Source organism: Salvelinus alpinus, chromosome 16 (assembly GCF_045679555.1).
Source record: "Salvelinus alpinus chromosome 16, SLU_Salpinus.1, whole genome shotgun sequence".
Lineage (NCBI taxonomy): Eukaryota > Metazoa > Chordata > Actinopteri > Salmoniformes > Salmonidae > Salvelinus > Salvelinus alpinus.
This window is the reverse complement of record NC_092101.1, coordinates 20,044,730-20,059,224: the sequence shown is the minus strand read 5'-3', so window position 1 is coordinate 20,059,224 and position 14,495 is coordinate 20,044,730. Positions and strand designations below refer to the sequence as shown.

At 40.8% G+C, this 14,495-nt stretch overlaps 1 protein-coding gene across 1 annotated transcript in view; it reads right to left on the bottom strand.

Annotated features, from left to right (window-relative positions):
• The window catches only part of notch2 (notch receptor 2), a 56,076-nt gene extending 42,008 nt beyond the window's left edge, over window positions 1-14,068 (bottom strand). Inside the window, exon 1 of the mRNA XM_071345290.1 lies at window positions 13,736-14,068. Coding sequence (XP_071201391.1) covers window positions 13,736-13,808 — 73 coding nt within the window. The 5' untranslated portion in view covers window positions 13,809-14,068. The remainder of the gene's footprint in view (window positions 1-13,735) is intronic.
• Window positions 14,069-14,495: the final 427 nt, after the last annotated feature.

Genomic DNA, 14,495 nt, shown 5'->3' with positions numbered 1-14,495 from the left:
AGTGAACCATGCGAGGCAGTCATTTGAGAAACCAAGGCTGTTGAGTCTGCCGATAAGAATGCGGTGATTGACAGAGTCGAAATCCTTGGCCAGGTTGATGAATACAGCTGCACAGTATTGTCTTTTATCGATGGCGGTTATGATATCGTTTAGGACCTTGAGCGTGGCTGAGGTGCACCCCTGACCAGCTCGGAAACCAGATTGCATAGCGGAGAAGGTGCGGTGGGATTCGAAATGGTCAGTGATCTGTTTGTTAACTTGGCTTTCGAAGACTTTAGAAAGGCAGGGTAGGATAGATATAGGTCTGTAACAGTTTGGGTCTAGAGTGTCGCCCCCTTTGAAGAGGGGTATGACCGCGGCAGCTTTCCAATCTTTAGGGATCTCAGACGATACAAAAGAGAGGTTGAATAGGCTAGTAATAGGTGTTGCAACAATTGCGGCGGATAATTTTAGAAAGAGAGGGTCCAGATTGTCTAGCCCAGTTGATTTGTAGGGGTCCAGATTTTGCAGCTCTTTCAGAACATCTGATATCTGGATTTGGGTGAAGGAGAAATGGGGGAGGCTTGGGCAAGATGCTGTGGGGGTTGCAGAGCTGTTGACCGGGGTAGGGGTAGCCAGGTGGAAAGCATGACCAGCCGTAGAAAAATTCTTAATGAAATTCTCGATTATTGTAGCTTGATCGGTGGTGACAGTGTTTCCTAGCCTCAGTGCAATGGGCAGCTGGGAGGAGGTGCTCTTATTCTCCATGGACTTTAGGAGAGGTGGTGCCGGTACTCAGCTCCGGTGAGCTCCTGCCCAAGTCAAGCACTGCTTCTTATCCCTTGCGCAAATAGCCTACAGCTGTGTCTGTCCCCGAGCTCACTGGTACAGGAAACTGAGGGCCCAGAATATTTTATACAATGTTGCAAGTTCGCTAGTGCAAGCTTCAGGCCAGACCCAAGTTAATAGTTGATACAATGTTTCAAGTTCGTTGAAGACAGGCCATGTGTAGCCAATGTGATTTATAGAATTATATCAGGATAATTTCTACCTGCAGGCTGCAATGTTTTTATTTGTTGGTTTTATGTAGACTATTTTTACATAGCTGGCAATGGAAATAAAAGTTACTTTTTAGGTTTGTATAATTTTCATTTAGATTTGGATCGAATTTTGATTAAACTAGAGGTCGACCGATTATGATTTTTCAACGCCGATACCGATTATTGGAGGACCAAAAAAAGCCGATACCGATTAATCTGCCTATTTTTATTTATTTATTTGTAATAATGACAATTACAACAATACTGAATGAACACTTATTTTAACTTAACTTCTTGCCGCACGGATCCCTTTAGCGGGATCATTTTCGTAAACAACCGCTGAATATTAGAGTGCCAAATAAAAAATAAAATAAAAAATTCTAATTCATGAAATCACAAGAAAAATATACAATATATATGGATTAACACCTATCGTGTCAGATTTTGAAAATATGCTTTACAGCGAAAGCAATCCAAGCGTTTGTGAATTTATCAATCACTAGACAAAACAGTAAGAACAGCTAGCCCCAAATTAGCTTGGTCACTAAAGTCAGAAAAGCAATAAAATTAATCGCTTACCTTTGATAATCTTCGGATGTTTACACTCACGAGACTCCCAGTTACATAATAAATGTTATTTTTGTTCGATAAAGATTAGTTTTATAACCAAAAAACACCATTTGGTTTGCGCGTTATGTTCAGAAAACCACAGGCTCGTTCCGGTCCTGAAAGGCAGACGAAAATTCCAAAAAGTATCCGTAATGTTCGTAGAAACATGTCAAACGTTTTTTATAATCAAGCCTCAGGTTGTTTTTAACATACATAATCGATAATATTTCAACCGGACGGTAACCTATTCAATACTACAGAGAAAGAAAATGTCGAGCTACATCTCTCGCGCGCAGGAACTAATCAAAGGACACCTGACGCGTTTTGAAAATCTCGCTCGTTTTTCAAAATAAAAGCTTGAAACTATGTCTAAAGCCTGGTCACAGCCTGAGGAAGCCATTGGAAAAGGAATCTGGTTGATACCCCTTTAAATGGAGGAGGGGCAGGCAACGGAACAGGGATTTTTCAAAATAAAAGGCACGTCCGCGTTGGATTTCCTCAGGTTTTCGCCTGCAAAATCAGTTCTGTTATACTCACAGACAATATTTTGACAGTTTTGGAAACTTTAGAGTGTTTTCTATCCTAATCTGTCAATTATATGCATATTCTAGCATCTGGACCTGAGAAATAGTCTGTTTACCTTGGGAACGTTATTTTTCCAAACATAAAAATTCTGCCCCCTAGCTGAAAGAAGTTAATATAATACATCAATAAAATCTATTTAGCCTCAAATAAATAATGAAACATGTTCAATTTGGTTTAAATAATGCAAAAACAAAGTGTTGGAGAAGAAAATAAAAGTGCAATATGTGCCATGAAAGAAAGCTAACGTTTAAGTTCCTTGCTCAGAACATGAAAACATGTGAAAGCTGGTGGTTCCTTTTAACATGAGTCTTCAATATTCCTAGGTAAGAAGTTTTAGGTTGTAGTTATTATAGGAATTATAGGACTATTTCTCTCTATACCATTTGTATTTCATATACCTTTGACTATTGGATGTTCTTATAGGCACTTTAGTATTGCCAGTGTAACAGTATAGCTTCCGTCCCTCTCCTTGCTCCTACCTGGGCTCGAACGAGGAACACATCGACAACAGCCACCCTCGAAGCAGCGTTACCCATGCAGAGCAAGGGGAACAACTACTCCAAGTCTCAGAGCGAGTGACGTTTGAAACGCTATTAGCGCGAACCCCGCTAACTAGCTAGCCATTTCACATCGGTTACACCAGCCTAATCTCGGGAGTTGATAAGCTTGAAGTCATAAACAGCAGAGCTGCTGGCAAAACGCACGAAAGTGCTGTTTGAATTAATGCTTACGAGCCTGCTGGTGCCTACCATCGCTCAGTCAGACTGCTCTATCAAATCATAGACTTAATTATAACATAATTATAATAATAACAACACACAGAAATACGAGCCTTAGGTCATTAATATGGTCGAATCCGGAAACTATCATCTCGAAAACAAAACATTTATTCTTTCAGAACCGTTCCGTATTTTCTCTATTTTCTCTAACGGGTGGCATCCATAAGTCTAAATATTCCTGTTACATTGCACAACCTTCAATGTTATGTCATAATTACGTAAAATTCTGGCAAATTAGTTCGCAAGGAGCCAGGCGGCCCAAAATGTTGCATATACCCTAACTCTGCGTGCAATGAACGCAAGAGAAGTGGCACAATTTCACCTGGTTAATATTGCCTGCTAACCTGGATTTATTTTAGCTAAATATGCAGGTTTAAAAATATATACTTCTGTGTATTGATTTTAAGAAAAGCATTGATGTTTATGGTTAGGTACAGTCATGCAACGATTGTGCTTTTTTTACAAATGCGCTTTTGTTAAATCATCCCCCGTTTGGCGAAGTTGGCTGTCTTTGTTAGGAAGAAATAGTCTTCACACTGTTCGCAATGAGCCAGACGGCCCAAACTGCTGCATATACCCTGACTCTGCTGCAAGAGAAGTGACACAAAGAAATTCATGTTAGCAAGCAATATAACTAAATATGCAGGTTTAAAAATATATACTTGTGTATTGATTTTAAGAAAGGCATTGATGTTTATGGTTAGGTACCTTTTTCACAAATGCGCACCGCATTGATTATATGCAACGCAGGACACGCTAGATAAACTAGTAATATCATCAACCATGTGTAGTTAACTAGTGATTATGATTAATTGATTGATTGTTTTTTAGAAGATAAGTTTAATGCTGCTAGCAACTTACCTTGGCTTCATACTGCATTCGCGTAACAGGCATGCTCCTCGTGGAGTGCAATGAGAGGCAGGTGGTTAGAGCGTTGGACTAGTTAACCGTAAGGTTGCAACATTGAATCCCCGAGCTGACAAGGTAAAAAATCTGTCGTTCTGCCCCTGAACAAGGCAGTTAAAACCTCTTGAAGCTAGGGGGCAGAATTTTTATGTTTGGAAAAATAACATTCCCAATGTAAGAGCACTCTGGGAGAGGGAGGTGAGGGTCCTCCCCACTGCAGCTTGGCCCCACTCCTCTCACACAGACACAACAAACAGTACCACCACACGACCACACACCCCGCTGATAAAGAACTTTTACCAGTCTATTGTAACTACAAACTGACATTCTTTCTTCCCCCTAATGGAGGCTCTCTTATTCAGTGAAATGTGCTTTAGGGGAATTCCCTGACATTGTAGACATGATAAGAACCAGGCGGCTAAGGAAAACTGGGGTCAGTTGGACAGGAGGGGGAGAACACAAAGGGTATTAGATGACTAAAACATACCCTTCCTCCTTCCCTCACATACTACTAGAGCTATATTTGTATTCATTTTCCTCACCTCCTCCATCTAGTTTCCTCAACATTGCTACTGAATGAGGGATGGCTAAAGTGAGCGCAGGAACCGAGATGGAAAAAAAAGAGATGGTGTGACGGGAAAGGAGAAGAAAGGAAGAACAGATGAGATTTACAGTGTCTGGGTGGGAGCAACCTGTGATCCTCGCTGATGTGAGTGTGAAGCTGTGAGGAGCTAATGTGAAGCAGAGGCTGAGCGGCGACTGGGGCAGGCGTCTATACAGCCCAGTCCCGACTGCCTCTCTCTCCAGGAGCTGATTGCCACCAAAAACATTATTAATTCACTTATTCAGTCTCTCTCTCACATCTCTCCCAGAGATGATCTATTGCCTCAGCAAACTGACTGTGCTCTGACAGGCCGCCCCCCTCTTGCTTCGTGAATTATGTAATTACTTGTTAAAGAAACAGCGCACATTTTTACAAGAGAAACTACTTCTATACAAACGTTGTTGATCAGTAGACCCATGAAATCAGCCAAAACCAGATCAATAACTCAATGCATGCACACACACTCCTATTGATATGCATTTTTTTATACAAAAATGTAACCCATATTTAACTAGGCAAGTCAGTTAAGAACAAATTCTTATTCACAATGACAGCCTACCGGGGAACAATGGGTTAACTGCCTTGTTCAGGTTTTTACCTTGTCAGCTCAGGGAATCGATCCAGCAACCTTTCAGTTACTGGCCCAACACTAACCACTAGGCTACCTGTACTGTGAATAGGTCTAGGCTACATCTTGATTTAACATTCAAATAAAAGTTATATTGGTAGAAACAAAGTCAAATTGATTGTATGATTGTATAATTGATTCATTAACGCATACATGGCAGTCTCTGAAAGAAGTTGACATATTTTTTTAAAAATGCAATTCAAAAGATGCCCAAATGATTGAACAGAGCAGTAGCTGAGTTTATCTGTCTGGATCAAGTCCCATTCTGTGACTTTGGCTAATATGCCTTCTTTTCTTGCTGTGGTATAGTGTTTTGGTATCGTTCCGGTATCGCGTATCGTGATGGTATAGAGTATTGTGATACTAAACCTGGTATTAGTATCAAAGTCAAAATTCGGGTATTGTGACAACACACACACAGAGAGCCAGTAATGACTCCTCCACCACACGTGTAGTGATGCGAGCAGGTGCATGTGTGACTGCGGTCAGAGACTGTGTGGGCTGGACAATGAAATGACCACATGAGTAGAAATGGAAGTGAATATCTATCACTCCCACTTCCTCACGCTCCCTCTTCCTCACGCTCCCTCTTCCTTTCTCTCTCTGTGCGTGTGTGCATGCGCCTGCATTGGTCTGTGCACTGTAAGACATTTGACAACCAGAGATCTCTGTCCATTTCAGAAGTTCAATATTAACCAAAGTTCCATGTCTATTTCAGAAGCTCCAATGAGGATATATCACAACACGGTCATTAATGAAAATATTTTGGAAGAAATGGGAATTGAAAAAAGGGCACAGATCAAAGACAAACAAACAGTATGTCTAGTCAGGGCCAGGGGCCTTGGCATGTTGCTGTGCAGCTGGCTGGCACACGTTGATTCCTCCCTCAATGCTCACCACTGCTTTGTTACTGAAACCACTACAAACCCTGGGGAGGGGAGGCTCTGTTAGTTGGGTCCCATTGCGGAGAGGGAATGAGTGACGAAGGGGATTTGAACTAATGGCTGAGGAGTGAGATGGGGAAGTAATTATGAAACACTGACAAAGGGTGCACACACATGGGCGTCCCCGAGCACTGGCCCCAGTCCAATATTGGAGAGGACAGGAAGTTGTTCGCACCGACTGAGGAAGTAACCCAGTTTCCTGGAATTGCTTTAACCCAGTGTTTCCTAACTCCAGTCCTCGAGTACCCCCAACAGTACACATTTTTGTTGTAGCCCCGGATAAGCACCCCTGATTCAACTTGTCAACTAATCATCAAGCCCTCAATGGGTTGAATCAGATGAGTTTGTCAGGGACTACAACAAAAATGTGTGCTATTGGGGGTACTCAAGGACTGGAGTTGGGAAACACTGCTATAGACCATATCCAGCGGCCAAACAGTTGCCATGGGAGCCTGCAATAAAATACCCTGGCTCAGCATGCAGAGAAACTAAGCTAAACAACTTTGTCAGAGGGTTACTTACATCTGTGGCCCGCACAAACAGCAGCATCAACATCAAGCTAGGTTTGTACTAGGACTAGGTCACATACAGCGAGGGAGGCGACTTTTAAAAAATGCAGAATGCCAAGAGCAACAATTAAGTCCCAATGATAATCTTGCTGTTTCAAGTAGTTAGCACCCCTGATCTAAAGCTGTGTACACAGAGGAGGGCTATGCTCTGCTGGTGGAGTGGCCTTCACACTGCGGGCAGGGGTGTAGTGTATAGTCTGTAGAGCCCTGGACATGGGCACTAGCTCTCTGCCCTGGTGGCTCCAGGATTACTGGGTTCTGCTAGGGCAGGAATGCAGGACATCTTAATTCCCTGTTAATTTGCTAACCTGCTCAACAATGCAGACAACACTCTGTAATCCTCCCACCCTTCACAGCAGCACCCCCTTCTCTTACTCCATTCTGCTCTCTCACCTCCTCTGCTATTTCACTCATCCAACACTGATACCACTTCAGGCTCAGTTTGGCAGCCTGTGCTTTTGATGTATGCATTAACCAGACCAAGACCCCCTTGCATCAGATCGCACCCCCTCTACTTGACTAAAAACACATCTGGAGCACCATAGCTTCTTGCCCGTTGACCTCGTCACACAGCTCTGTTCTTTTCTGCTGTAATGCCACTTTATTATTTTTTACTACTACCCCAACCAAAAGAATAGAGCAAAAACACATGTGGTGTTATATTCTAATATGAGCATTATAGCTTAGGAAGGAGAAAGGGTTGAGAGGAAGGAGCAACAAACAGAACAATATCAAAAATTGTCTGTAGAGGCAGACTCAGAGCTGGGACGGATTGATGCGCCGACCATGGTGCCCACCACTGGCAGTGGAAAGAGCAGGCGCTCAGCCACCAGCTGCGCTCAGTAATGCAGAACTGTGGGCAGGTCAATAAACAGATGCTTGTGTTCCATGCGGAGGGTGCAGCATGTCACAGATAAATTACATTTCACACCACGCTCCAGCATGGGTCGGACTGCAGAACAAGCAATGCAGTTACAGGCACAATCACTGGGCTTTTTCAGTGCACACACATGCCGTCTGGACTGAGTAAATACATGCAGCCATCACTAAGAGCAAGCACTAGGTCGTGTGCCACAAAAATAGGCAGAGGCTTCCTCCTCAAGGGATGATACTTAATACAGCACAACAGAAGACATCTGCTTGACACAATAGGGAGGTTACAGCCGAGTGCTGCACTGTGAGAGTGAGTGAAGAGAGGGGGGAAGAGAGAAAGCATGAGGGACAGAGAGAAAGAAAGAGGGAGGAATGTGAAACACCAACAGCAACATTCCACCCGCTTCTTCTCCTACATGCAGCAGTTTTGCATTGTCTTGTGTTCTTTTGTGTGACTCCTCTGTTGTAAACTGTGAGAGTCCATGTAAAATGGATAAATTACAGTCACATGTAATCACTTTTATGTTAGTGTCCCTTACCTGGCTGGAATTCATGTGTTTTTCTATTGACCGCCATTTCTGTGCTATGCCTGTGTCTGCACCAGTACTGTTGAATGTGGTTAATATCACAAATAAGTAATAGTACAGTGCAGATAGTAATAGTAAGGGGCATATAGAAATGTACTGGTGGGGGGCTGGTCCAACTCAAGGTGTCAAAAGAAATGCACCCCCCTCCCCAACAATACAAATATTTTCACATGACCCTCCCCTTGTACTGTAAAATAAACAGATCACCCTCCCCCTCATGGTTTGCATTATCAACACCACAATAAATATACTATGTAAATCTTGACAAACAGAAAATACATCCCTCCCTACCTTGTAGGCTTACCCAGTATCGAAGGCTTGACTTGACAATCTCTGAATGTCTTTTGAACTTTTGGTGTTTTGTAACAGACATCTCTTTTCATTCATCAATTGGGCTGCTGCACAGTTTGGATTGATTGATTTTATTTGTGAGTAAAGAAAATACATATATATATACACACAAAGATTTTTTTAAAGTGACCAGGATTGTACAATAAAGTCAGGGACCTATTTCCATTGTGGTCCCTATTTTTTACATGAAAACAATTACATAGATACAGACACATTACATAGATACAGACACATTACATAGATACAGACACATTACATAGATACAGACACGAAAAAATTCTCGCTCTCCAGATGAGTACGAGGGGGGAGTTTAAGTACAATTCTTACAAGCTTGTTTGGCTGGTAGCTTATTCTTTAGATGTTTGGGGCTGGACTAGCTCACTTGCCAGTCTTTAGAGTGTCTATAGCTAGGTTCCATCCAAATGGTGAGAGATTTTCATTTGACTATTCAAAAATCTTCATAAAAACAATACCATTTCAGAGTTACTTTTTGGAACATTTTGCGTCAGACAACATGACAGGGAAGATTTTAATTTACAGGACATTTGAGAAATTTGCCGGATATCCATATGCATTCAGATCTGACCTGGGGCAGACAGCTCCATCAATAAACGAGGGATGTTGGCAATATGAGCCACAAGAACACGTATGTGTTCTTAAAACAGCTATAACAAATGACAAAAACACTATTCCTTGTGTTTTCGATGTGTAGCATATGCAAAACTTTATAGCCTATTTCTACTTGTTTTTTTAAGACTACTTTCCTAAAATAATAATTGCCCAACACACAGTTCAGCTGTCAGAGATGTAAGGACTAAATGTATCAGGGCATTGTATGCATAGGCCTATAGGCTTAGGTGTCCACTGTATGAGATATACAGTACCAGTAAAAGGTTTGGACACACCCACTCATTCAAGGGTTTTTCTTTATTTTTACTATTTTCTACATTGTAGAATAATAGTGAAGACATCACAACTATGAAATAACACATATGGAATCATGTAGTAACCCAAAAAGTATTAAAGAAATCAAAATATATTATTTATTTGAGATTCTTCAAAGTAGCCAACCTTTGCCTCTTGGCATTCTCTCAACCAGCTTCATGCGGTAGTCAACTGGAATGCATTTCAATTAACAAGTGTGCCTTGTTAAAAGTTAATTTGTGGAATTTCTTTCCTTCTTAATGCGTTTGAGCAGGCCTTCATGGTCGAATTGCTGCAAAGAAACCACTACTAAAGGTCACCAATAATAAGAAGAGACTTGCTTGGGCCAAGAAACACGAGCAATGTACATTAGACAGGTGGGACTATCATTTGTTTTTCAACAGGACAATGACCCAACACACCTCTAGGCTGTGTAAGGGCTATTCGACAAGGAAGGCAAGTGATGGAGTGCTGCATCAGATGACCTGGCCTCCACAATCACCCGACCTCAATCCAATTGAGATTGTTTGGTATGAGTTGGACCGCAGATTGAAGGAAAAGCAGCCAACAAGTGCTCAGCATATGTGGGAACATACGGCTGGTTGAGGCAATACCAAGAGTGTGCAAAGCTATCATCAAGGCAAAGGGTGGGTACTTTGATAAATCTAAAATGTAAAATATATTTTGACTTGTTTTACACTTTTTTGGTTACTACATGATAGCACATGCGGGAACTCCTCCAAGACTGTTGGAAAAGCATTCCAGGTGACTACCTCATGAAGCTGGTTGAGAGAATGCCAAGAGTGTGCAAAGCTGACATCAAGGCAAAGGGTGGCTGCTTTGAAGAATCTCAAATATAAAATATATTTTGATTTGTTAAACACTTTTTTGGTTACTACATGATTCCATATGTGTATTTCATATTTTTGACGTCTTCACTATTATTCTACAATGTACAAAATAGTAAAAATAAAGAAAAACACTGAAATGAGTAGGTGTGTCCAAACCTTTTGACTAGTACTGTATATACAGTTGACACCTACACCACCCGATGTCACAGGAAGGCCATAAAGATCACCAAGGACAACAACCACCCAAGCCACTGCCTGTTCACCCCGCTATCATCCAGAAGGCGAGGTCAGTACAGGTGCATCAAAGCAGGGACCGAGAGACTGAAAAACAGTTTCTATCTCAAGGCCATCAGACTGTTAAACAGCCACCACTAACATTTAGCGGCCGCTGCCAACATACTGACTCAACTCCAGCCACTTTAATAATAGGAATTGATGGAAATTATGTAAAAATGTACCACTAGCCACTTTAAACAATGCCACTTAATATAATGTTTACATACCCTACATTACTCATCTCATATGTATATACTGTACTCTATACATCTACTGCATCTTGCCTATTCCGTTCTGTACCATCACTCATTCATATATCTTTATGTACATATTCTTTATCCCTTTACACTTGTGTGTATAAGGTAGTAGTTGTGGAATTGTTAGGTTAGATTACTTGTTGGTTATTACTGCATTGTCGGAACTAGAAGCACAAGCATTTCGCTACACTCGCATTAACATCTGCTAACCATGTGTATGTGACAAATAAAATTTGATTTGATTTGAAGTCGGAAGTTTACATACACTTAGGTTGGAGTCATTAAAACTTGTTTTTCAACCACTCCACAAATTTATTGTTAACAAACTACAGTTTTGGCAAGTCGGTTAGGACATCTACTTTTTGCATGACACAACCAATTTTTCCAAAAATTGTTTACTGACAGATTATTTCACTTATAATTCACTGTATCACAATTTCAGTGGGTCAGAAGCTTACATACACCAAGTTGACTGTGCCTTTAAACAGCTTGGAAAATTCCAGAAAATTATGTCATGGCTTTAGAAGCTTCTGATTGGCTAATCAACATAATTTGAGTCAATTGGAGGTGTACCTGTGGATGTGTTTCAAGGCCTACATTCAAACTCAGTGCCTCTTTGCGTGACATCATGGGAAAATCAAAAGAAATCAGCCAAGACATCATAAAACAATTGTAGACCTCCACAAGTCTGGTTCATCGTTGGGAGCAATTTCCAAACGGCTGAAGGTACCACGTTCATCTGTACAAACAATAGTACGCAAGTATAAACACCATGGGACCCCGCAGCCGTCACACCGCTCAGGAAGGAGACGCATTTTGTCTCCTAGAGATGAACGTACTTTGGTGCGAAAAGTGCAAATCAATCCCAGAACAACAGCAAAGGACCATGTGAAAACGCTGGAGGAAACAGGTACAAAAGTATCTATATCCACAGTAAAACGAGTCCTATATCGACATAACCTGAAATGCCACTCAGCAAGGAAGCCACTGCTCCAAAACCGCCATAAAAAAGACAGACTACGGTTTGCAACTGCACAAGAGTGCACTAAGATCATCGTACTTTTGGAGAAATGTCCTCTGGTCTGATGAAACAAAAATGGAACTGTTTGGCCATAATGACCATCGTTATGTTTGGAGGAAAAAGGGGGAGGCTTGCAAGCCGAAGAACACAATCCCAACCATGAAGCACGGGGGTGGCAGCATTATGTTGTGGGGGTGCTTTGCTGCAGACGGGACTGGTGCACTTCACAATTATGTAATATATTGAAGCAGCATCTCAAGACATCTGTCAGGAAGTTAAAGCTTGGTCACAAATGGGTCTTCCAAATGGATAATGACACCAAACATACTTCCAAAGTTGTGGGAAAATGGCTTAAGGACAACAAAGTCAAGGTATTGGAGTGGCCATCACAAAGCCCTGACCTCAATCCCATAGAAAATTTGTGGGCAGAACTGAGAAAGCGTGTGCGAGCAAGGAGGCCTACACACCTCACTCAGTTGCAACAGCTCCTCAGGACGAATGGGCCAGAATTCACTCAACTTATTGTGGGAAGCTTGTGGAAGGCAACCCAAAATATTTGACCCAAGTTAAACAATTTAAAGGCAATGCTACCAAATACTAATTGAGTGTATGTAAACTTCTGACCCACTGGGAATGTGATGAAAGAAATAAAAGCTGAAATAAATCTCTCTCTCTACTATTATTTTGACATTTCACATTCTTAAAATAAAGTGGTGATCCTAACTGACCCAAAACAGCGAATTTTTACTAGGATTAAATGTCAGGAATTGTGAAAAACTGAGTTCAAATGTATTCGGCTAAGGTGTATGTAAACTTCCGACTTCAACTGTACAAAGGAAGAGAAGCATAAGCCTAACCCCAGAGAGATAGTAATAGCAACACAATACCAAACATTCACAAATGTTTCTCAACTTTATTAGGGTAATATCAAAAATAACTCAAGCCATTGTTTATAGGGAAAATACGAGCAGAAGAGCAAATGTAAACCAACGGGGAAAAAAGCACTACCCTCCCCAAAGCAAAAAAAAGTTTGACAACTCTCCCCTATTTTGGACCACCCCACCAGTATATTTCAATCTGTCCCTTACAATAACAATTTCTGTATGTATATCATTGGTATTAGCCTAATAATTCATAGTGTGATGATTTGAATGAGCGTATTAACAATAGTACTGTTATCACGATGATTGTCGTCAATATGTGACAATATGCGTGTTGTCAGAAAAAAATATTGTTTGAGCCAATCAGCAATAAGTATTAAACAAATACGGCCAAAACATAATATATATATTTTTTAAATACCATATGGACATCTCAAATCTACACTCCATCAAACTAAATTAAATGAAAAAGAAGAGATTTATTCGTACATTTTAATTCCGACTTTCACAGCTAACACAACACAGCCATTTTGAATTCCTTTCACTTGTAGCCCTAGCTATAATGGACGAGCGCAATAGTTAGCTAACATCTGGGCAGTGGTGCGAGCTCTCGAGAATAAAGTCAATATAGCTAAATTTCGGCAACTAAATATAATGTATAATTAAACACCATCTATCAATCTTACGTGATAGTGTGTGTACTATATCACATATTTAAAATAGCAATAGACCTATGCAATGTACCCTGAATAATAAACTGCTAAAGAAAACAGTAGCTGTCCTGTAACTTTTTCCCATTCTTCACCTTTTCTCGAGCTGCTAATGCCCTGTAACGACTACAACGTTCTTTCTGGCTATTTACTAAACTGACGTAGAAGCACGTGACAAAGTTTCAAAGTATCGAAATGTGTTACTTTGTATCAAACGTAGCCCAATCACCTATTGAATCAATAAGTCAAAATCACATCTGCGTTGTTATGCAGACATGTGTGCAGAGATGCTAAGCAACTAGCGAGAGAATACGATTTAGGTCAAAAAAAGGTATTACAAAAACACATCGCAGTATCTTACCCAAAGAAAGCCGAATGCAGCAGACGACGAAGACTAATACTTTGTCCGAAGCAAAACCGGGTAATTGGCCCATGTTTTCTGTAAAATCCACATAGAGTCGCCAGCGCGAGGCTGAGCTCCGTCTCTGGTTAGGTGAAATTAACTCAAAAGTCTGTCGCCAAGAACAATACTGTTACTGGGTAAAAAATAATAAAACACCCGTTCCCCTTATTTCTTACGCGTCTGTTCTAACTTTAAAATATTAGTTTTTGTTTATATTTTACTATAAAAGACAACGTCACCCTGTTCAAAGTTTCTTCACTACTATCCCCTCACCCCGTCACTACTGAAGTCACTCAAAAGAAAATATATTCATCCGCAGAAGTTACAGAGGAGGATCTATCTGAGGAGTTGGCCTATCTGTTTGAGTGTCGTCACATTTTAATATACACTTGACACTCACCCAACCAACATTGCATTACAATCGGATTACTGAGATATTTGAGTGGTTTTAATTGTAGAACTGTTTTAAAAACCCACCTTTCGAATTTAACTTTTTTTTTTCTGTCGCCGCGGCGGAGGAATTTTTACTCCTTTTCAACTTCTCAAAGCTTCGTACGATTCTAAACTAACCCGTTGATTTATTTATTTGTATTTTTCTCCGCAAAGATGTTGACGATTTTCCGTTCTGCCTTTTAACTTCCACTTACACATTGTGCTACTATAGGTTGCCCTCATCGGCAGGTTTACTGGTATTTGTGAAAGAATATTCCCTTCAATA